At 38.6% G+C, this 22013-nt stretch overlaps 1 protein-coding gene across 3 annotated transcripts; it reads right to left on the bottom strand.

The window, feature by feature from the left end:
* Positions 1 to 225: 225 nt before the first annotated feature.
* On the bottom strand, positions 226 to 11221 carry CYP2R1 (cytochrome P450 family 2 subfamily R member 1). Of its 3 annotated transcripts, none has more exons than XM_054242137.2 (5): positions 10940 to 11221; positions 5538 to 5679; positions 2742 to 2894; positions 1347 to 1676; positions 226 to 512 (listed from the first exon to the last, which is right to left on the bottom strand). In XM_054242137.2, the coding sequence occupies exons 1-5, from the start codon at positions 11162 to 11164 to the stop codon at positions 337 to 339; spliced, it is 1026 nt and encodes a 341-aa protein (XP_054098112.1). In that variant the 5' UTR covers positions 11165 to 11221; the 3' UTR covers positions 226 to 336. The 3 variants fall into 3 exon arrangements, with proteins under 3 accessions (XP_054098112.1, XP_002755039.1, XP_035121797.1); XM_002754993.7 differs by having other exon boundaries at positions 2262 to 2894; XM_035265906.3 differs by lacking the exon at positions 10940 to 11221 and adding an exon at positions 10525 to 10659 and having other exon boundaries at positions 2262 to 2894.
* Between the last annotated feature and the right edge of the window lie 10792 nt (positions 11222 to 22013).

A 22013-nucleotide genomic window follows, 5' to 3' on the forward strand; every position in this document is an offset into this window, starting at 1 on the left:
AGGACAGAGCCAGATGGAGTAAAAAAGGGATAAGTACCTGGTACTAAACAAGATGCTCTGCTTAGGGCATCCATGACCCTTCTTAGCATTTTAAGCAACACCCATTATTTGCACCTTTGTGTCTCTCAACAGAGAATCTTACCCCAGAAGTCATAAAATCTTGAAAACAATCACAGCTAATGCTTGTTACTGCTCTCATACTATTTTAAGACACATCTGTGTTCATTTGGCTTTATAATGCTGTGACTTTTATTCTAATACACACACTGATTTGATTAAACAAAGTTCAGGCGTAAGGCGATATACATCCTTGTTCCCCAAAACATCCAGGCACTATCAGCGTCTTTTGGCACAGATGAGGTATGGTTGGGGCTGCAACGTCATGCCTAACCTAGGCTTCAGATTTGGAACTAGTTCATGTGGAAAATGCAAATGAAACCTCTGAAGTAATGCTGTAAAAAAAAAAAACATTTCCATCCGAGCCAACTGTTCTCCAAGACAATGTCTTCTCCCTAAACAGAAAAAGCAGATATAATAATTTTTTAAACCTCCAATGTTTACCAAAATTAATGTCTAATATTTGGGTGTCATTCAGGAAATCTGGAATTTAAAGAAAGTGAGAGGGAATTATGTTTATTAAAGGATTTTCTTAAATCTCAAATAATAGAAATTGACAGTTCAGCTCCCAGAACCCATTCCTTTACTTCCTTTTGTCAGACAATGGACTTCTGTAACTTTAGTTCCAACTCCCACTTCCCTTGTATTATACCACAGAGCCTAAAATATGCCATGAAAAATCTAATTTGAGGTGAGATATTTTGCTCAAGAAAAGTCCACTTCATTTCAACTAATTGTGTAGTCTTCCCCATTGAAGGGGAAGAGTTTCTAGTCCATCTTCCATGGGTCTTGTGTACCTTTTCACAGAAGAAACAATATTTTCCTAGTTGAAGAGGAGGTACAATAACCAGAAGCCAAGAGAGTGAGATTCTAGTTTTACTTAAGTGACTGTGTTTTTTCCTTCTCTGTGTCTCAGTTTCTCAACCTACCTGTTACCGACTTCTCATTCCATAAGTTTTGACTATAAGCCAAAAAGCCACAGGCAAAAAGAGTTTTAGAAGAAGCCACAAGTTCTCAAAAGTTTATCTCTAGTTAATAAATTATGGCTTATTTTAAGCAAAAGCAGACGTTAATTACTTCCAATTAAATCATTCTCTCCTGTTCAGTGCTATGTTTTTAGATCTAGAATATTTAATTCTATAGCAGAATGCTTCAGATTAAGATGCTATAGCTAATGAACTATTGTTATCCTTTATTCTAAAGTTACGCCCCTGTGAAAGTTCACTTACCTAGGGAAAAAGGAATCAAAGCTTCCTTCTTGGCAAAATATCCACTGTTGTCCAGAAATCGCTCAGGATGGAATACTTCTGGGTCTCTCCAGTACTTTTCATCAAAGTGTACAGAATAAAGATTTGTAATTACTGTTGTGCCTTTAGGAATGGAATAACCACGTACAACTGTATCTTCAGAGGTTGCATGGAGAATCCCTAATGGAACTATGTTACAGAATCTTAAAACTTCATGCAAAACTGCCTCAGTATAAGGCATTTTGCATTTGTCTTCCCAAGAAGGCTTCCCATTGGGGCCCATAATTAAATCAATCTCTTTCTGAACTTGTCCTGTCAGAGAAAAAGTATTCAAGTTATTATGCAATTCTTAGAATTACAGCTTAAGTTATTTCCCTTTGGAATAAAATAAAGGATAACCTATAACAGACAATAGGATATGGATATACCCAGATTCTGATTTTTTTATTATCTGGGAGTTCCACTGAATTATATGCTAACAGTAGCCAGTGCTCTGGGTAGCTGTACTGTGCAAAACATATTAGAAGTAATAAGAATAAACATTAAACAAATCTAGAATTGGAGTAACATCACTCTCAGTAAGAAAAATAGTAAAGCATAAAATTAATTTTTTAATTAAAAAAAATCAGAGTTCAGGTTCCAGCTCTGCCACTTGCAGATACTCAGCCTTTTTTCCTCATTTAAACAATAGGCATAATAAGACCTATTTCAGAGATTTTTTTTTACATGAATTGAGATAATAGATTTGAAAACTTTTTGGAAATATTACATATTTCTACCCTTGGCTGGCACAGCAGGAGTTCCTAAAGAAAATGTATTGTGCATGGCCAAGACTCAAAAACATGTATGAACCCTAAATGTAAGGACAGACCCTGAGATTATCAAGAGAATCCTCACCTTGAATATTAGGATAAAGGGCCATGAAAAGAATTGCCCACCGTAGCACATTGGTTGTAGTTTCTGTTCCAGCAATGATGAGTTCACCCACTGAGAAAATTAGGTTTTCTTTGGAGAAAGTAGATGATGGGTCATTTTTACCTTGATCCATCTCATCTAAATAAGCATCAACAAAATGCTGAGGTAACTGAGGCTTTCTGCTGACTGAAGCTTTTTCAATAAGTCTGGAGAGAAAATTATAGACCACAGCTGCATTTCTAAAGAGCTGTTGATGTTTTCCAAAAGGTAGGATGCCAATCCATGGAAAAGCATTATATAAGAAGACTGAGGGACTGGCAGCTAGTTCCACGTTTTCACTAAATAACTTAATCATGTGCTGAAAATCAGTGTCTTCGTAAGTGAATCGTTCTCCAAGAATAATCAGATTGGTTATGTTTGAAACAGCATTTGTTATTAATTGTTTAAAGTCAAAAGGTCTACCTTTGTATGTTTCAATAGCATCAATGAAAAATTTGGTTTCTTCTAAGATTTTAGATTCAAAAGACTTTTGGCCATATCCAAAATATCGAAAGCTGTTTACAGCTATTCTTCTGTGATCCACCCATCCTCGGCCATATCTGGAATTGAGTAAGCCTGAAAAAACAAAGTATTAAAATATTGTATAATTTCTACTTATCTGTATCTAACAGCTGAGAGGGAACAAAATTTTTTAAATGTATGGTTAGTCATTCTTCTCCAAATTATCCTCCTATATAACTACATGGTTGGGTTCTGTTCTCAGTAACTCATTAGTCAGAGTATTAAAACAGATAAAGTTTTTCTACTCCTTATCTGGGGACTGGCAGAAAAGACTTATAATTGTACCACCCTAAGAAGCTAGTCAGTCTTGTGTAATTTAACCTGGTAAAATAGGCTCAGGGTGACTATATTCTCCAACTTTTACTATAAGCCTAATTTACAAAAGACAAATGACCACGTTCTATGGGCAAAATTTTTTCTTAGACTAAACAAATACCTAAAAAATCATCCTTCTAGAATTATAAATTTTCTGCTTAAAAGAGAATGGCTTTTAGAATATATATTTCCTCCTCTTAAAGGGATATGGTAGACAACAAAGTAACTATGGCAGAAGCAGGTACTCTGAATGAGTTGCCAATTTAGTGAAATGCTGAAGTCAAAAGAAGGGCAAAATGAAGCTCAAACTTTTCTAATGCTGATATTCCCTAACTTAAAATTTCAGAGTCTTCACAGTGTATCTGCTGTTTTGATATGGCTACTATGGAAAATTTCCCCCTTAAATTAATTCAGCATCTTCAGTGTACATATTTATGTCATATGTACTTTACTCAAAATTTCACTCATTACTGGCTACCTATGACAAATCTCACATTGACATACGATTCTCAATGTTGGAGGTGAGGCCTGGTGGGAACTGACTGGATCATAGGGGCAGATCCCTTATTAATGGTCTTACAACATCCCCTTGGTGGTAAGTGAGTTCTCACTCAGTTAGCTCATGGAAGATCTGGTTGTTTAAAAGGTTAGGTCTTCCTGCTACTCACTCTCTTGCTCCCACTGTTGCCATATGACAATGCTGGCTTTCCCCAATGCCTTTTGCCATGATTATGAGCTTCAGCAGAAGCAGATGGCCTCAGCAGAAGCAGATGCCAGCACCACGCTTCCTATAAAGCATGCAGAACCATGAGCCAATTAAATCTCTATCCTTTATAGGTTACCCAGCCTCTGGTATTTTTTTTAATAGAAACACAAAATGGACTAATACAACCCACAATGAAAAATGTTACAATCTCTTGTGTACATGAGATGCATACAAAATTTACATTTCAACAACTTTATACAATAATTTTTGAATCTAGAGCTTATTAAAAAGTTATCATATGTAAGGAAGTCATTAGTGCTATGTAGCAATCTTGCATTCCCATAGTCCATTCTTTTTCTGTTTTCCCAGATGACTATTCATTCAACAAATATTCATTTAACATGTTTTTGTGGAACACCCACTATGTTCCAGACAATGTTCTAAGTGTCAGAAATATATCAGGAAACAAAAGAAGCAAAGATTCCTACTCTCTCAGAGCTTACACACTAATAGGAGAGACAGACAAAATAACGAATAAATTATATAGCAAGTAAAAAGATATAGGGTAGTCAGCCAAAGCGTCACTGAGAAGATGACATCTAAGTAAAGACTAACAGGAGATGATGGAGTGAAACAAACAAATACTTGAGGAAAGACCACTGGAGTTAGAGGCAGCAGCTAGTGCAATGGTGCTAAGATGAAACCAGCCCTAGAGAAATATGTGCATGTGGGGTATATAAACAAGAAGATACAGAGGAGCACTGTTTATTATAACCCTACAATGACCAAGCTGTTGCCTGGGCATGAGGCTGGATCTACCCAAAGGGCAACTTTTTTCCATTCACACAGTGGGCTTAATAGTGGCCATGATTTTCTACTTCCAAGGTCAGTACATAGTACCTTAAAACAACACACATAATGTTCTGCTTTTTAAAAATCTTAAGTTGAATACTTTATGATAAAAATAGTCTAAACAATAAATTTACAGCTTTGAAAAATACATACTTTGTCTCAAATATTACTGTGATTACATTATCTTTCATTTTCGTCATCTTTTTAAAGGTCTTCTACTATAACTGTGGCTTCTTCTTTGGTCTAATTTGAACATTCTATTTTAGGGGGTCTGTTGCTGCTTTCTTCTTACCAATTTTGTCAACTTGCAGTCTTTCCCCCTTGTTGAATATGGAATCTCCAACACCGATCAACACTAAACAATACAGAATGCTAGTCCTTTACACAAACTGTGCAACTCTGCACTTACTAACCACAGTGATTAGCAGTCAAGAAAGCTGCTTCAAGTTCTGTAACCTTATAAGTAAAATGATAGTAAAAATGTCATCAAGTACTCAAGATGGGTTCAAAAGGGCACTTCTGATTCAAGTCCAAGTGTGTGTTTATTCCTAACTTGTTTCACAAAAGCTCATGTTATTAGGTGCTGATTCTTTAAAACATTATTTATAGTACTTATTAGAGCTGACATCAATAGACTTAGCAATGTACTAGTCTAAAATATGAATGTAGTTCATCCTGAAAGGTCCTCAAATACTAGGTTCTATACATAAATAGTTTCTTGTTAATCAGTATAAAATAATCCAACTCTATGTACTAAAACTTAATATAAGAAATGTGATTTAAAATAACTTAGTAAATGACTAAATAGGTGAAAATAAACATACCTCCCATTTTTGTCATCTTCATGAATAAAGGAAGGCATGGTCTGTCTGCAAAAATTTCACTTTGATGAACAAGGCATTGCTTTACTATATCATAGCCATTTAGAACCACAGTTGATATGCCTCCAAGATCTAAACTGAAGATCTTTTAAAAAGAGAAAAAGAAAAACAACATTTAAATGGCAGAACGTATGGAGAAATATAACCATGAAAATCTACAAGTGGTAAGGGCAGCTCTTCCAGGATTTGTTACGTCCCTGAAAATGTAGGCAGCTATTACTCAAGTGACAATGTTCAGAGTATCCTCCTTCTATAAGGCATGTAAAATTGTGATTTCATTATGCATTCAGTGCCTGAAGTCACAGTCTTACCAACAGTATAATGAAAAGGGTATTGGACTCAGGAGGCCTGGGTCTAGTTTAAGGTTTGACATTATACACATAAGAGACTCTGGGCAGAACACTTAACTTATTTGGGCTTCAGTATTGCCATAGAAAATATATTTGATATACCTGCTCTTTTATGATTCATTCCACCTCAAACTGTTCCATGATATCTAGGAATCCTTTTATTTACAAGATGAATGAGGCTAGTGAGGGAGAGGATTGTCAAAGACCTGAGAGACAACTTTGAAGTATAAACATATTGTAACTAAGCCCATTTCTATTTGGCTCTCAATTCCACAAAGTGAATGAAGAGGGCCCTAAGGGAACCTGACCTTGGAGGAAAGGCATTTACCACAAAGGCTAGGTGGCTGCCTCTCAGTTAAGGGGAAGGCAAACAGGATCCATTCCATGCCTTGCTGGAGTTATCTGCCCTGTGCCTCACCTCAGGCTCACTTACAATTTCACACCTCCTGTAGTCTATTCTAACTAACCCAATAGAAGGGCCTAGTCCAGTGAGAGAAGTTCAGTAGAAAGTTATATCAGCAAAGGTCATGAGGTCTGCCAAGTGGTAACATCCAACCAGCTGAGTAAGGGGGCCACCAGAGTCTTTGGCACAAGGGTGGGCCCTGTCAACTGAGCAGTAGGTATATCCAAAACCTTGGGAAAAGAACAGGGACTGCCTGCCATAAGCAGTGGTATTTGTCAAAAGTGACAGTGGAAGAGTTCTAAGTAAAAAGGAATGGCTATTAGCTGAGCAAAGTGGGGACGAAGCAGTAATGTAGTCCTATTAAAGAAAAGTCTTTTTGCAGAAGTCAATTTTAGCAGAGAAAATAAAAAGATTTGATTTCACAAGGATAGTAAAAGAGCCATGAACTTAAAGTTGTATCACTATGAAGGCAGAACAGAGGGCAAATGTATTTCAGAACAGAGCTTCAGGATAGAGCTTCAAGCTGTGGACACCAGGGATTACAAAAGTCAAGGAGGAGCCATGGCTTGAGAGAGCTGTTTGACAATCCACCTTTACTCAAGAATCTGAGATGGTCCTCTATTTGAGGGTAGAACTGGAGAACCTTTTACTTGAACTAGTATCTATTTCTGTATACACAGTTTTCAAGGACTTTTGGTAAAGGTTTGTAAATCAAATTATGAAAACTTATCCTTAAACTGCTTTGATCTATGGAAGAGTACAAGATTAGCTTATATATTCTTTGATTTATTTAATAATTCTTAGTGCCAATTATGGGCTAATAATGCTAGTAGAGATGTAAACAGAAATACACAAAACATTTTCCTTGCCTTCTTCTAGATCACTCCATGATCTTCAAGTCTCTTTCCCTCGCCCAAACCAGCCCTACCCATAATTTTTCACTCTCCCAATTAATGACCACTCCATACATCCTTCAAGTTGTTGAGGTCCAAAACGTTGCAGTCACCCACACTGACTCATTATTTTCTTCCAAACTCTACATCCAACTGCTCAGCAGTCATGTTGTTTCTACCTTCAGAATATAAACAGAATCAGACTATTTTATATAATCTGCAGGTGACTGGTCTAAGTCACCTGCATTTCTCCCTTACATTATAACCACAACTTCCTAACTGGTTTCCCTAATTTCACCCTTGTCTTTTTACAGGTAATTCTCAACATGGCATTCTCTTGCTTCATGGCCTTTCTTCTTGCTCTTCTCTTAGTCTAGAATGTTCTTCCTTTTGATATTCCCATAGCTTGCTCCTTCATTTCCTTTAAGTCTTTGTTCAGATGCTATCTTTGTGGTAAGACCTGTTCTGATTAACCAATTTAAAATCTGACCCTCCCCCACAGCATTCTCCATTCCCTTATCCTAATTTAGTTTACTTCTTACTCTGTACTCTTTGAACATATTATATAATTTACTTTATTGTGTTTACATTGTCTATCATCCTTCCACTAGAATGTAAGGTACATAAGGGCAGGAATCTGTTTTGGTCACTCCTACATCTCTAGCACTTATGACAGTGCACAGCATATGACAATAGAAATATATGTTGAATTAATTAATAGCTGTGGATACATATATTTAAGCATATTATTATAACATCATGGTCTAAGTGCTAATAACAGACAAATGTGCAAAGTGCTGTTGATGAAAACCATTAAGTGACTGTCACACTTTTCTACCTTTGCTTGGTTTGTTTCCTCATTTGGAATGCAACCCTTAACTGCCATACTATCCTAACCATACCAAGTCTTTAGGGACCATACTACATGATGTCTTTCTTGGGGCACTCTTTTTCTCTCTACTTTGAACCACACAGCACATGCTGAGAAGCTTCCATGGTACTTATTTAATGCTACCTTGAACCAGAAACATTCATATTCTTGTCTTCTGCCAGCCTGCTAAATTATAAACTCCTTAGGAGCAGTGATTTAATCTTTTTCATCTTTGAATCCTTCCATAGAATCGCATTCAGTGCTATGCATGAAGTTCTCAATAAATGTTGCAAAAATAAATTAATATGTCTACTTGCCTTAAAGGAATTATTTTATTGTCTTTAAGTGCATTACTGGAAAAGAATCTGATAAAGCAACTTGTATTGGCTTTGCTAGCCAGGGAATGCCTCTTGAAATCTACATTAAGATTAAAGTTACTGCAGAAATGTAAACACTCAGAATGAATCTCCAAGAAAATGGTAATTTTTGGTGTGATACACCTCTATTTGAGATTGCCTTTAAAATGAATGTATAAGTCCTGAGGACTGGCTGTTTAACTTTCAAGGATCACAGAGAATTTAATTCACTGACTACACAAAGGTAGGTGTCACTTGAAGTGACTGACGTAAGCAATTTTAAAGTCCAATTTTTTTTTTTTTTTCTGTGAGCATATATCTCAAATTTAAGACAGTAGAGGCCAGGCAAGGTGGCTCACTGCTGTAATCCCAGCACTTTGGGAGGCCGAGGCAGGTGGATCATGAGGTCAGGAGTTCAAGACCAGCCTGGCCAAGATGGTGAAACCCCACCCATCTCTACTAAAAATACAAAACATTAGCTGGGCATGGTGGCGGGTGCCTGTAATCCCAGCTACTCAGGAGGCAGAGAATTGCTTGAACCCTGGAGGCAGAGATTGTAGTGAGTTATCGCACCACTGCACTCCAGCCTGGGCAACAGAGCAAGACTCGGTCTCAAAAACAAAACAACAAAACACACACACACACACAAAATAATAAAAGACAGTAGAAAACTAAGATTTTATTTATAAATAAGTTCTAGGAACAACTTTCTGGAACCTCTCATAAGTATAGGCGGTAACAGTCTTCTCCCACTTCCAAAAAAAGGTATAGTATTTTAACAATTTATACCAACTTTGAAACTTTGTCAGAATTGGAAAATATCTCTAAGATAATGGGAGATCTTTAGAGATGTTTCACACCAGAATAAAGATCTAATGCTGCTACAGCCTAGAGTTAATATGTTTGGTGGTTATCAGCTAAATCTAAGGCATAGTCAGGCAAACAATGTCTACCCTTTGATGCATATATTCTTTTCATTTTTGCTCCTTTCATTTTTGCCCCCATTGCGGCTAGTAACAGTTTAGCCCTATTTCATTTGTAGTTAAGAGCTCCCTCTGTAAAGAACCATGGTTCCCTCAAACAGTGGCACCAGCAATAAAACTAGTTGGTCATGCCAAATTCTTATCTACTGAACTAGATCTACCTATCCCAAGATGACAGTCTACTACGTTTATAATTTGTAACCCATGATAGGGGACTTAGATAATCCCCTGCCCAAAAGAAACATTTATAGTAATTCCCTTTTCTGTGAGAAACCATTTCAAATAATTTGTTTAAAGATACTTTCAAATTTATAGGCCGAACAAATGTGTTATGGGTATAGAAACTAATAACATATGCAATAACTAAGAACACTCCAGTAGCACTTTACTGTTTTCCCTTGTTATTCTCACTACCGAGATGAGAAAAAACTAAGATTCAGAGTAGAGGTCAAGTTCTGTCTGGCAAAAGACCCAGTGTCTCGTCTTATGCTTTCACATTTTATTTCTCTAGAATATTATAGGGCTGTTTACCAACATACCAAAGAGATCAAATATATTACATAAAAATCATGGGAATAAACTCAATTCTGGGAGAACTGCAGGTTGGAAAATAATATCTATGAATTATACATACTTTCGTTACCTGGTCCAGATTCCCTTTAACAACACATAAATCATTAGTAACTTTCTAGTCTAGAAACCTAGACTAATTCTTGAAAAAACTGGTTTAAGTAAGGATTTAAGGTCAAACCTGAAATACCACAGTTGCCAAACATCCCTGTACTTTTCCTTCAAAACACTGACCACAGCCTGTGGCCGATAATGAGATTCGTTTTCTCTCTCCCACTCATCTGCCTTCTTCACCGTCAGCGTCAGGCAGGAGCCTGGCCTGTAGTTGCATATAAATAAGTTTAATTCAAAACAAAACAGGTGAGCTCTGGCCAGGACCCTTGGAAGTCCTCAGACAGGGGTGTTTCCCCGGGTTCTCCATCCTCACAGCAAACGCCTACACCAGTCGTTCGTCTACTGCAAACATCGAAGAACCCGCTATTAACCATCTAGAACTCAGCACACCTTGATTTTCAGACAGGCCGCGTGCAGCTTCCACTGAGCTGCGAGGCCGACTCGCAAGCCGCCAGCGCCTGAGTGCTGGCGTCAGTCCCGGACCCGAAGCGGCGGAGCGGCCGGCGAGCCAAACGGCGCAGGAGCAAGAGCTCTGGCGCTGGTGGGAAAATCAGGCCTGGATCGCCTTGGGGCCTCGGCCTGGAGTGGGGCACCGGCAGGGGCGGGGCTTCCGCCCCAGGGGGCACGTCATCGCGGACTTCTCCCTCCCAGACCCGGGAAGTGGGTTTTTCTCAAACGGCAGCCGGCACACGGAGAGTTCCTGGCTACTCGGGTCAGGAGCGGCCGTAAGTCTAACCAGGAAGGCCCCAGCCCTGGCCAGCCTGGCGGGGCGGCCCTCCCTGCCCGGGTCCCGTCGGGGCTGTACCTCTCCGTACACCTGGCTCTGCTTTCTCAGGTAGACATGGGGAAGCTCCGCCGAGGTGGCCAGGGAATAGATGTTGCCGATAAAAGGCAGCCCCGGCGGCCCCGGAGGGAAGCCCATCGGCCGCCTCTGCTTCAGGAGCTGGCGGACCCCCAGCGCGAAGAGCAGCAGAAAGAGCGAGCCGCCGAGCGCCGCCGCTCCCTCCTCAGCTCTCCAAAGTTTCCACATCGGGCCGGGCTGGGGCTGCGAACTTCACCGCAGCCCTGAGACCCGGGCACTCACTGCAACCCTGCCGCACTCCCATTGGCAGGATATCCTCAGGTTCCGCCCTTGCTCCGTGGCCATTGGCTGGCTGAGTTAGAGTTCAAGCCCCCCCTCTCGCAATAACTACTCTCTAGCTTCGCGCGGCTTGGAGTCGGTACTGCGAAGCTGGTCGCGGGTGTTTCCCTTTGGAAGTCGCGCGGCTCTAGGCGGGGCATTGAGCCAGGAGGCAGTTTTCCAGAATGTTTACACCAGGGCATTGACGATGTGGCAGGATGGCCTCACTCACCGGGGCTAGACGGATCCCGCTTCTCTGTGGCTAGCCCTTTCTTAAACTGTCGTTAAGAACTAGGTCTACTTATTTCATTCTGGACTAGGAAAACTGGAGAGATGATCAACACTGCAGTCTTTAGCTGAATCTGATAGTTATCAGAATTTCCAGTAGAAAATTGACCCATCAGTAGTAAAAGAAAGTAATTTTACTGTTTTACTAATCTATGTTTGTCCTGTTCGTGTATTTTTGTGTGTAATCTTTTAAGAATAGTGATGATTGAGCAGTTTATGTGCTTAACTCAGTTTACCTATATTTGACCCCTCTCTGGTCTTTCCAGAATGATTACTTATTGGCAGTCACAGGATTCTTGTCTGCACTTGTTCATGAAGAGTATTTTCTATTTTTCTGCCTCTACTGCCTGGAGTTAAACTGATTTCATAATTATTCTTGCTAATTCAGTTTTTATTCCTGTTTTCTATTCAACAGTTCCTTGCAGCGCAGGACTTACTGGGTTTGGGACTCTTCTAACAGCTGCCCTCTAATTGTGATTTAGCAGCGGCATGAGTTTTATGGTCCACATTAGCTTATGGCTCATTCACACAACAAATATTTATTGAATGTCTACTATGTTCCCATGTCCTAGGCAATAGAGATACGGAGGTATCCACTTACATTAGGAGAGGGAAGAACAATAACATGGATATAATAATTTTAGATAATCATAAGCAAATGAAAAGTATGTTATAGAAAATGCCTGGTGGTTGGGGAGATAATTATAGCAGTTGAAGGGTGTCAAGGAAAGTCTTATTAAGAAGATGATGTTGAAGCTGAGATCAACTGTTAAAGAGGTGTATTCGTTTCCTACTGCTTCTGTAACAAATTACCACGAATTTAATGGCTTACAACCATACAAATGTATTTTCGTACCATTCTTGAAGTGAGAAGTCCAAAATGGGTCTTCCTGGGCTGAAAGAGAGGTGTTTGTAGGGCTTCATTTCTTCTAGATACTAGGGGAGAATCTATTTCCTTGCCTTTTTCAGCTTCTAGAGGCTGCCCACATTCCTTGGCTTTTGTCCCCATTCCTTCCTCTTGAAGGCCATTAATATCAGTTCAGATCCTTCCCACATTGCTCTCTAACTCTCTCTCTTTTACTTCCCTCTTCCACTTATAATAATAATTGTGATTATATTGGACCCATCTAGATTATCCTCATCTCAAAGTCAGCAGATTAGCCATTTAACTCCATCTGCAACCTTAATTCCTCTTGCCATGAAACCTAACATATTTACAGGTTCTGGGGATTAGTATGTGGACCTATTGGGGGAGGGGAGCATTATTCTGCCTACTGTAGAAGAGAAACTTGAGGCAGACATGGGGGAAAATATTTCAAACAGAGGAACTACCAAGGGCAAAGGCTTCATATTCTAAGCAAACCCTGTCCTCTGCCAGTGTTTCCAGTTCTCTACATCTCCCATGCAAGGACACTGTGGAAATCAACAAGTTAGTTAGGCCTTTGAGTTTTTCTGTTTAACTGGTTTGTGACCATCCCTAAAGGCTGAAGTTACCCCCACAGAGTATGTGATCTCCAGCCACAGAATATCTACCTACTGCCTATTACAAATCCCTATTAAGAGATTCCTTAAAATTCTTAATAATCTGATCAAATAAAAAAATAATTATGAGAGATCATTGCTAAACCTTGTCTCTAATTTCTTACCAAAGGCCAATGGAGATGACACAGGATGGATATTGGGACTGTGGGTGGGAAGCAATGCTGTTGAGGCACCAGGAGCTGTGGAATATCACCTATGGGATGCCTGAGGTCAACACTGCCTTTGCAGCACCATGAGGCTTACAGTTTTTGGTCTGGCCACAGCTGTTATGCAGTACAGGTACTTGGTTCTGGAGTGGGCCCCCTGCCATCATTTATTTTCAGAAAGGATTAATTTTCATGACAAAAACATCCTCCAATTCACTTAAATTAAAGAGCGTTCCTTCTTTGGCATTCTTCCCCTGGCTACATAGCAGAGGAGAGCTGAGTTACCCCTGATGCAGACTAACTGCACCGTTGAGATGTTTTCTACTCCACCACACGCCAGCGCCCCTTGAGAGATAATAGGTGAGGGATTCTCAGGAATAGCTATAAGTCTTTCTGGACACAGAGCTTCCCCTGTAGCAATTTATTATGTTCCCTTAGTTCACAAAGAGAAACACCCCCCCACGCTCCCTGCATTTCGTCTTTGAGTGATAGAAAACAGTCAACAATGTTTGGCTTTTATCATGACAGGAAGGTTTGGGGAAACAGGAAGTGAAGGATTTCGCTGTTTGAAGGCTGAGGTCTTATCTGCAGTACTCAGGGTGAAATGGGGGAATACCCTGTACAGGACTCTGCCATTTCTATGTACAGAACATTAATGGTTTTAACAGAGAACAGCAATGCTGTGCCAGAATCAGAGCTTCTTTCTGGGCCTTTGAGAAGTGAACTGAAGTTCCAGAATTCATCCTGAGGGGCAGTGTCAAGTGAAATTCTTGTGGGCTCTCCTTCTGTTCTTGAATGGCTGCAGCCCTGGTCTGGGCCATGGGTGTTGTCCCAGAGAGCTCCCAACACAGAGTGATGCAATCAGTGCAACTGTGCCTCCTTTGCATGTTCTATTATGTGCACTCTCAGTCTGTTTCATCAGCATAGAAGGCAGTGAGAGTCAGAGGAAGCTGAGCCATATTGGAGCTTGAGCTAAAAGAAAAACATTGATAATACTGATCCTGCCTTATTAAAAATTTGATGTTTTGTTTATAATGGGTTTTTCCCTCAGTTTTGATTTGAAAGTGTTGCATTAAAGTATTATCTTGATTCTGAGCTTCTTGGAGCCCTCTTAAATTCTGTTCCCAAGGTGAATTATTCACTTTCCTTATTTTAGTCCTTATGCTGGGAGGTAGGGTACCCAAATGAAGACTTTGATTACACAATGGTGAGTAGAAACTGTGTTTGTGCACTTGGATGCTTCTGGATGAGATTAGGAACCTTATGAAAGTCTCCCTGTGACCATTTTAAAAAGTCCTCCCTGCCCCACTGCCTGAAGTTCAGTCTTTACAAATTAATTTATCTGAATTGAACATTCCCTGTAGCAGGCTAAGTTGGAAAATGCAATCCCTGGTGGAGGGAGACTACAGTAATAGGAAGTTCCTAAAACTGCTCATACATGCATGAATTTAATCCCACATTTGTAGGCAAGACTGAATGGGAGACATGATGATACTGATTTATTTGAGGTGGTTGCATGGTAACGATGACAGTGGTGGGTGTGGGGATTTAAGAAGAGGATGCAGAAGGGGAAAGAAAGGAAGTTTCACAGAGAAACTTCTTTTCCTTCACAATTTTTCCAAAGGCTAGATTAACTTAGAGAAATCACATTTCTCAGAACCATGAGTTATTCTTGCCACTCCCTAGAGTTGCTCAGCTAACCAAGCCTTGCCACTTCCTCCCATCCAGCTCCCCACTGAGTCATCTGTTCTTGTATATTGCATTCCTTTCCTTGGGTTTCAAAAAAATAGAAATCTAAAAATGCATGAACAGTTCGTGATCTTGTTGAAGACCCTCTTCCAAATGTAATAACAGAGAGTCAGAGAAAGTTTAGTGTTCTGTTGAAGGTCACACAAGATAGCACCAGTAGAACCAGAATTCTGGGCTCTTGACTTGCCATGCATTCTTTCAGCCACTCACCACAGATGTATTAGGCACCTACTAGATTAGGTGCTGGAGATATAATGGTGAGCAAAATCAGTCATGGTCCCTATGTTCCTGGGGTTTACAGTCTACTGATGGATGCCAAGACCAGTCAAATAATCATGAGTAAATTTATTATTTGTATTTTCAAACATTACTGTGTTTTCAAGATGCCAAACATTTCTGTTTTCTGAAGTAAAGAAACAGTTCTACAAGTGTGCAAAACACAGGAAATGTGATCAGTCTTGGGGGTCAGTAATTATATCCTGCACCAAACAACCAGCTTATACCCAGGGACTTCCCCATGATTGTGTTCATGGAAGATGTTACTAAAATTCTTCCCTACCAGCTGGTCTCATATGGGACACTGAGTGAAGGGAAAGGAAAGTAACAAAATCCTCTATTTAAAATTCATGAATATCACTCAGAGAGACATTTAAGTCTTAATTTAAAGCTTTCTTACTTTTGCTTTGCAAATGAGTTTCATAAGCATTCTTATATTGTGCTTCTGAAAACAGTAGATTTGAAGAAGCAAAGTAAACAGTAGATTGAATTGTTGTTAGAGATAACCACACCAACAATTCTGGAGACAGCTGACAATCTGATAATAAAAAAGGAAACTATAATTATAAAATATAGATGTAACAAACCAAAAAGCACAGAAGTCTGAGATCATTTAGGGTAGAGAATATCAATCCCACACATCTCAAAGCCTGAGAGTATCATGTGTATGACAAACAGAACACATTAATTCATGTTCTCATTAAATGAACAGCCTCATCAAAGAAGATTAAAATTATATAAGAACATTCTAATTTAAGAGTACAGGGAAGTGTACATGTATTTTTGAAAGATGTGGCTAAATTTCCAAAACAGAAAGAAAAAGTCCTTAGCACTTGAAGAATTAACTTCGGTTATTTAGAAAATGTTCTTTGGGAGCCCTAATACCCTGATGATGATGAAGGGGGCCTCCTAGCAGTGGCTTGCAAGTTTAGTGGGGATGCCTCCAGCCCTTCTCTCCCTGGTTTTACAGGTCAGTATCCTCAGAGGACACAAGAAGAGAGTCTTGCCTCTGAACCCTCCAAAAAATTTTAATATTGTGGAATGTAAATTAAGAAATTCTTTAGTGTCATTTGTGGAGGTTGTCTACCTCTCAGATGTGAACAACCTGGGCCTGTATCTGGGTACTGTATCTTGGGTCATCACACTCAGATCATGTTCTTCAACAACTTTGAAAATTGTCTTCTGGTCTTCAGAAGGGACATGTGCAGATAGTTGGTGGTACAGAAGGTTTATTTCTCTGGGGTTTTAGAGACTGGCATTTTAAACATCAGATAGAAAATAGAGCATTTCCTGGGCCTGCAGGAGGTCAGTTAGACTTTCCACAAGAATACCCAGCTTTCTATTTTCTACACATCCTCACACCTACCCTCTTCAGGCCTGCTTCAGACTGCTTCCGTTCCAGAGCTTTATCCAAATGCTCTGGCCCATAATGCCCCTCTGCCTGTGAGCCCCTCCAGCATTTACGCTTCTTATCACCCAGCTCAGCATTCACCTTTCAGGGCTTTCTCTTTTACATTTATCATTTAATGAGAATGGCCCTAGACTTCTGGAGGATAGGATCCTTGTATTACTCTTCCTCTAAACCTTAATACCCTCACATGTGGTTAGGCACATTGTGGGCCCTGAATCCATCCTGAATGATTGGCTGGGTCTACCTGAGATAGTCTCTCCCATCAAGACTCCTCCTTAGAGGGCTCTCTGGGGGGTATTTCAAGCCAGTTTTTAGGCTCTAGAAGAAGATGTGTTTTGCCTCTTGGGGATTCATCAGACAACCGCATTTGGAAGCTTTTGTCTACAGAAGCACATGGTGCTATCCACAGAGAACTTGTTCACAGAGAAGCAAGGGCCCAGACACAATGCAAGCTTCTTTTAAAGAAGAAGGAATAATCCCTACTGCTCTAAAGGACATAGTGCTCCTTGCCTCCTTTTCCTGTCTCTTCTGAGAATTGTATACTTCTCCTGTCCAGACAATGGGGCAGTAATTTTCCTGATTATGCCTCACACCACAATGACACATTCTTGCACCTCTTTGCTATACTTCTGGAAGCCATAGCGTGACTGGATATTATAAAACTAGTGTAGGGTTCACATGGCACAACATTTACAGCAACATTATAGAATTTCAAAATTGGAATAAATATCCAAAAGCTGTATTTTACATTCAGATATGGAAGTTGAGGCCTGAGAGGACAAATGACTCACTCAAGATCACACATTGAGCTGGTGGCAGAAAAAAACCAACATGGAGTATTGATTTCTAGGGCTGTGATTTTTCTTTCTTTCTTTTTTTTCCAGGCTGTCTCAACTATGTGAGAGTGAGTATAAACCTATTCAGATTGGATATCTAATACTATTCAATCTGAAATCGAGTTGCTTGCTTTTTTTTTTTTAACCCACATAACTGAAAGCCATGCTACTAAACACTGTAACTTAGCCTTCACTAGCTTCCTTTTAAATAATACCTCTGACATATATGTCGCCGTGGTAATGATTGCTTAAGATGTCTTTCAGGAATGGCAGTCCCTGTCCAGTTCAAACCAGTTGAAACCCTCTGGCTGAGCCTGCACAGATGTCTGAAAGGTGACCTTTTGATGTCAGAGGACCCAAAACTCCACCCTCAGATCATGCTAATTATGCCATTTTTTGAACATATGTCCTGTGAAGAACCATGAACTTTGACTATGCTTAGTGCAGGATCAGTGATTACCTCATTTTTCCCCATTGCCAATTATCTTTCCACATGCTTTATATCACCCTGCTTCTTTATTTAATAAGTATCCCTAAGTCTTATTTTCAGGAAGCTGGGTTTGAGAGCTGTTCTACTGTCTCCTTTTCTGGATGTCCTGTGAATAAATTTTTTCTCTACTGCAAAACTTGTCATTTCAGTAATTGACTGTCTTCATGACAGGTAGAATGAACACGGTTTGGGATCAAATCGAAGTCAATTTGCAGATGTTTGAGTTCCAGGTTAAGCAAAACTGATTTATTTAAGCTGGTGTGTCAACACAGAATAAAATAAGTAGAGAAAATTTCTGCCATTGCAAATTTCTCTTTTACTTTAATGAATTTAGTTATTTAAAAATTTCTATGATTTACTCTGAAATAAGTGGGGAAATACATATTTTTCTCCTGCAAAACTGGAAGTTTCCCACACAGTATCTTTGGATAATTTATATTCTGTCATGATGTCTTTCATTACAAATCAGTCTGGTCCAAGCAGAAAGACCTGGCTATATTTTCTGTTGAGTACATTCATTGCCCTAGGGAACCAGGTGTCTTAGCAAATATAGCAGGAATATGAGAAGTCTGTGGGCTAATACATTTTAGTTAAAAGCCTATGGTGAATATTATTACTGAATTCAAGTTTACTAATTGATAAAACATAAATATCTAATGTTTGGTTTCCAGTTTTAGTTTGGGTACTTTTCATTATACTTATGTGTTGATATCTTTAGAACACAATCTTATAATTAAATACAAATTATTGCTGGGTTTGCTTGTGGTAAAACTATTTAAACAGTGTTATAATAAACATCCTCTTTCATTCAGTATTCTCTATGTCTGAAAGAATTTCCTTGGTGTAGATTTCCAAATTCTGAATTATTAGATTACTGCCAAATCACTAAGTAGAATCCTCGTCTAGGCACCCTACTACCTGGATTCGATAGTCTACCCCACTCAAAGAGAAGTAGTATAGTTCTCTTTTATTATTATTATTATTATTGTTATTTTTTGTTTTTCACCAGCTGCTCAAGTATTTCTAAGTAATATAGTTCTCTCTGATAATGACTTAATACACAGCAAGCTAGAATCATTTTATTTCCTTTTTAAGTTCTCTCTCAATAGGCCCTTTGATAGAAGGCTTTTGGCTCTCTCCTTCAAAAACCATAATCTCTGTACAATTTGGAACACTCTAGTTAATTAGAGATCTTTACACTTTGTCCATGTAGAGAAAGGGCCAGGCTTTATATTGTCTTACACATGGATTGGTCTAAAAGCAGTATTTTAACCTAAGCTCTAAAGTACAATTTTACAGTAATTATTATCCTAGGGCAAATGAAAATTTTGAAAAAATGCATTTTGGCTCTGTGACATTAATTTCAGAACTTCATAATATGGTTTCAGCTATGAATCTAATAATATCCTAGAACTTACATATAAAATTAAAATCAATACTTATTTTTTCTTTGTAAAGATTTGTGTGTGAGAGAATATGTATATGTGTGTGTGGTGTGTATTCTGGCAATAGTGGTATTAAGTTTCTGAAGAGAACAAAAATTTGTTAAAAAATTATATAAATAATCCTCTCAGATTATTTTAGAATATATTAGAAAATAGAACCTCTATCTTATAATTAAATATTGAGAATTAGCCGTTACTGCCCAAATAAAAGTTATGAAAATAGTTAAATAACAAACTACAAGTAAGATACTTACGGACATAATACGTTTACTTTATTTATTTATTTAGAGATGGGATTTCACTCTTGTTGCCCAGGCTGGAGTGCAATAGTGCAATCTTGGCTCATTGTAACCCCTGCCTCCCAGGTTCAAGTGATTCTCCTGCCTCAGCCTCCTGAGTAGCTGGGATTATAGAGGTCCCTGCCACCACAACCAGCTAATTTTTTTTTTTGTATGTTTAGTAGAGATGGAGTTTCACCATGTTGGCCAGGCTGGTCTTGAATTCCTGACATCAGGTGATCCACCCGCCTTGGCCTCCCAAAGTGCTGGGATTGCAGGCATGGCCACCGTGCCCACCCATACATTTACCTATTTAAAAAGTTCTTAAAAACATACAAAACAACTTTGAAATTCCAAGAAATTATTAAACAAAGGTCTTGAGTAGATATATAATTCATTAAAGAGGAATTAACAATGGGTAAACAAACATGAAAAGGCACAACTTCACTCAGAATAAAAAAATGCAAAATAAAGTATCTCTGAAATCACAGCAACGTAATTCAGAAAACCCAAAAACCAGACATAACTCAGGTATATATCAACAGGAGAATCAATAAATAACTGCGTATATTCATGCAATGGAATACTACTCAGCAATAAAACAGGAGAGGAAAACCTGCTGGTATACAAAACAATATGGATGAATCTCAAAAACATGCCAAGTGAAAAAATGTGTATATCAAAGCATACGTACTGTATGAGTCCATTTATATGGAGTTCTGGAGCTGCCTTTAGTAAACTATGATTTTTTAAAAATTGAAAGTGGTAATTGCCTCTGGGAAGGTGGGGGCAGGTATTAGGGGCAGGGTTTGATGAAAGGGCCATGAGGCAATGTTTTGGCATAACGGTAACATCCTATTTTTTTGTAAGTTTACATTTTGTAGGTGTATGCAGTTTTCAAAATGCATCAAACTGTATACTCAAAATTTATGCATTTCATTGTATTGAAACTTTTTCCCTAAAAAGGACCAGCAAGTGAATATTGAACTCTATTTAAGATATGCATACTAACATGTGTAGAGGTGAAGTATCCTGCTGAATGCAACTTACTTTGAGATAAGTTAAAAATAATATGCATTAATGCATATACAGAGGGAGAAATAGATATCTAAATATGTGTTAAAGCTAATATAGCAAAATTTTAAAGGCTAGGTGTTGGTTACATGGGTATTCATTGTATGAGTTCTTCAACTTTTCTGAATTTTTCAATTTTTTCTTAGTAATTTGCTGGCAAACAAACTCTGAAGTATTATTTTGCCTATTAAATAAGAATAATATTTTAAAAAATATAATGAGCAGAAAAAAAATTTAAACCCACAATAATGGCCATGATGCCATGATGCCATGAAACAGATACTCCCTTGTCTATTGATATTTGATATTGATAATAAAATATCTAATTGATTTTTTTGAAGAACAATTTAGCAATTTCTATCCAAGCCACAAAATGGCCTACCTCATCTAATAATTCTCTATATAATGTACACCAAGAAATAATCTCAAACATGGAACACTCTGAAGAAAGATGTTCATTATAATATAACTTATATAGGAATAAGTTAGAAACCTAACTTAGCAACAATAAATCAATTGATAAGTTTCTATCCCTTGTTGTCACAGAAAATTTGAGATTCTAGTAATAAAATTACAATGAAATAGTAAAATAGATATAGAAATTATGACTGTCGAGGGAAATGAAATTATGAAGTAAAATACATCTACACTTGAAATATTATATATAGTTAAAAGGCATAGCTATGAAGACAATACTGTTTCACTGAAAATGTCTGTGACATGATACGTACAAAGTAGACAAGTGTGTATATATACACCATAATTAACAGCTGTGTGAAAGTGGTACGTGTCTGAAGCTGTTTGTAGTGGATGCTGTTGTGGACTGCCCAAATCTCACTTTCAGGACTGAGGCTTGCATTACTCCAGCCTCACTGGAGTATGGTGGCTGAAAGCTATCAGATGAATCAATTTCTGAGAATGCCTCTCAGCCAGAGGAGTTGTGGGGAAAAATTCTCATTGAATGGATGGTTGAGGGCAGGACCAGTTATATAAATTGCAAAGTCCAATGAAAAATGAAAATGTGGGTCCTCTTGCTGCAAAATTATCAGGAACTTCATGAAAGTAGGGGCCCTGAGTGATTGCACAGGTAATATACCAATGAAGCTGGCCCTATTTCAGTGAGGCATAAAGGCTCAGGCCCCTTGCCTGAAGCTGTTACAACTCTGAAGTTCCAGCCTATCTCTAGAGCTCCCTGTGAGATAGGTCTTTCCTGAACAGTTCAAC

This window comes from Callithrix jacchus, chromosome 10 (genome assembly GCF_049354715.1).
Source record: "Callithrix jacchus isolate 240 chromosome 10, calJac240_pri, whole genome shotgun sequence".
Classification (NCBI taxonomy): domain Eukaryota; kingdom Metazoa; phylum Chordata; class Mammalia; order Primates; family Cebidae; genus Callithrix; species Callithrix jacchus.